Source organism: Myotis davidii, unplaced genomic scaffold (genome assembly GCF_000327345.1).
Source record: "Myotis davidii unplaced genomic scaffold, ASM32734v1 scaffold497, whole genome shotgun sequence".
NCBI classification, from domain to species: domain Eukaryota; kingdom Metazoa; phylum Chordata; class Mammalia; order Chiroptera; family Vespertilionidae; genus Myotis; species Myotis davidii.
Genome location: NW_006288434.1, coordinates 2,840,916 through 2,843,539, shown reverse-complemented (window position 1 = coordinate 2,843,539; position 2,624 = coordinate 2,840,916). Strand labels below are relative to the sequence as shown.

The window sequence follows — 2,624 nt, the reverse complement described above, 5'->3', positions numbered from 1 at the left end:
CCTGTGGGTTCTTTTGATTTAAAAAAAGAAGATACAGCAATATCTTTTCTCTTTAGTGATAGCTTCAAGGTATCACTTCTTATAGCCAAGCCAATCATTAGTGAGCTTTCTCTCTCTCTCTCTTTTTTTTTATATTTTATTGATTTTTTACAGAGAGAAAGGGAGAGGGATAGAGAGCTAGAAACATCGATGAGAGAGAAACATCGATGAGCTGCCTCCTGCACACCCCCTACTGGGGATGTGCCCACAACTAAGGTACATGCCCTTGACTGGAATCGAACCCAGGACCTTTGAGTCTGCAAGCTGACGCTCTATCCACTGAGCCAAACCGGCTAGGGCTAAAATTACATTTTAAGTAACACTGTTGAATTAGAAAGTCCCCTATAACCTATGCTTTCAATTATGTAAAAAAAGGGGACACATTTACGTATAAGAAAGAACGACTAAAATACCACTAAATGTTAACAGTAGTTATATCTTTGAGGTGTGGGATTATAGGTGATTTTTGTTACTACTTTATATTTTTATAAAATTTCTGATGCACCAAGTATGCATTATTTTTATAGGCTTCTCTTTTACGGTATTTTTAATGTTACTTTGCTCCAAAGTGAAACTTCCCTCTCTATAAAGCATCTTTTGCTGACCTTCTCATGTTGGTATTCCAAGCACCTATCTATGCACATAAAGCATTCAGAGTCCCCCTCCCAGTGATACTCACCACCAATATAAATTGTTTTCTAGCTGGGCACAGGTATAGAGGGCACAGCAATGTAAAGAAACTATCCGTTCACCTTGAAGTTCAGAATAAGTCTGTGCAGTGTGCTCTAATTTAGAAGCCACAGAACTTAAAGTTTCATCTACCCATGTAGCAACCTAAAGAATAAAATAGCAAAGGTTTAAATAAAAACAAGTAACCTTTTCAAAAGAACTGTGGTCAAAACTTTATATTCTATGAGCTAGAATTCTAATGTGAGAGAGACACATCAACTGGTTGCTTCCCGCTTATGTGCGGCACCCAGGTTTGTGCCCCTGACCAGAAATCGAACCTGAGAACCTTCAGTGCTCAGACCGACACTCTAACCACTACGCAACACAGACCTGGGTATAATACACAAATATTTTTAAAGATGAGTAGATGCTTATAATAGTACAGGTGTTAAGATCAGTGTACTGAGCTCCCAAACCATAAGCCAGCCCCAGAACATGGGCTATCTACAATTTAGTGATATTTCTGTTCACATATCCCTCCGACCCAAAAGTTGATAAATCCTTTACAGAAGTTCCCTCCCCAGCTCATTTGACCAGCAAATCCCTTCCAATGATCATGATGAGACAGGATGTTAGTTAGAAACTGAGATAATTAAAAGGGAGAGGGGGAGAAAGTTGACCTAACATAGTAAGGCTGAACATGTTGTTATCACTACATAACACCTTCAACAGACACACTCTAACAACAAAACAAAGACAACAAAAGAGAACCATACACACTGTCATTCTGGCAACTAATCAAGAACTATAATATATGAATGTTAACCAAGCAGCAAACAATAAATTTTACCAATTCTTTTCCAAATTCCTGAGGATTTTAACAAGAACCCATCACATTAATACTTTTCTGAGTCACTATACAGCTCTAAGTCTCCCTTAATTAGACTATTCATATACAGTGCAAAATCAAGATTAGTTAGGGTATAGTACTTACTTAGCTTCAGTAGTTTTGCTAGCTTTGTCCATACTTTTCAAGCTCTCAGGGGATCTAAGTTGAAATCTACAGCTATCATTCATATTCCAAACGGACTCCATTAAGACACCAACTTTAGGAATCCCAGCATTAATTGAAAATGCAACTGCTCCAGCATGATAAAGAGGATTATTTCTTAAGCATACCTGGCAAACAAAAGAAAAATCGCCATCAAGATGACATAGTAGAAGTTATTTCAAAAGTGTATAAAAATACAACATGTGAAAGTATATTGCTTCCTCGGTTTTCCAAATACAATTTTACAAATCAAGAGGCTGATAAAGCATTGACTTCAAGGTCTCCATTAAAAACATTTATTCCTCCAAATAAGGAGCAAGAATAATTGTAGCACATTTGCTAAAAATTTCAGGCAGCAAATATTCTGCCATAAGGAAATAATAGAAATAGTAGAGAAGAAACTAACAAGGTGATATAAAAAGTGAAATGTGAACAAAATAAGTACTTTTAAAAAAATATATTTTATTGATTTTTTACAGAGAGGAAGAGAGAGGGATAGAGAGTTAGAAACACCCATGAGAGAGATACATCGACCAGCTGCCTCCTGCACACTCCCCACTGGGGATGTGCTTGCAACCAAGGTACATGCCCTTGACCGGAATCGAACCTGGGACCTCTCAGTCCCCAGGCCGACGCTCTATCCACTGAGCAACACTGGTTAGGGCCAAACCTCTTTCTTATTTAAGAACTTGTAATTATAAACTTTTTTCCTAAGAAAATCATTAGCTCTTGAGTGCTCTTTTAAAGTTAGCAACAGAGTCTTAAGTAGATTCCCTTTACACAATGCATCCTCCTTAACTTCTCTCTCTAGGACAAGCACAACTGCTCTCACACTGAGGGGCTTTGCATAGCTTTATATTTTAAG

At 37.6% G+C, this 2,624-nt stretch overlaps 1 protein-coding gene across 1 annotated transcript in view; it reads right to left on the bottom strand.

Moving 5' to 3' along the window:
- The window catches only part of UBR5 (ubiquitin protein ligase E3 component n-recognin 5), a 119,870-nt gene that overhangs the window by 70,334 nt on the left and 46,912 nt on the right, over positions 1-2,624 (bottom strand). Inside the window, exon 13 of the mRNA XM_015561701.1 lies at positions 1,703-1,887. Coding sequence (XP_015417187.1) covers positions 1,703-1,887 — 185 coding nt within the window. The remainder of the gene's footprint in view (positions 1-1,702; positions 1,888-2,624) is intronic.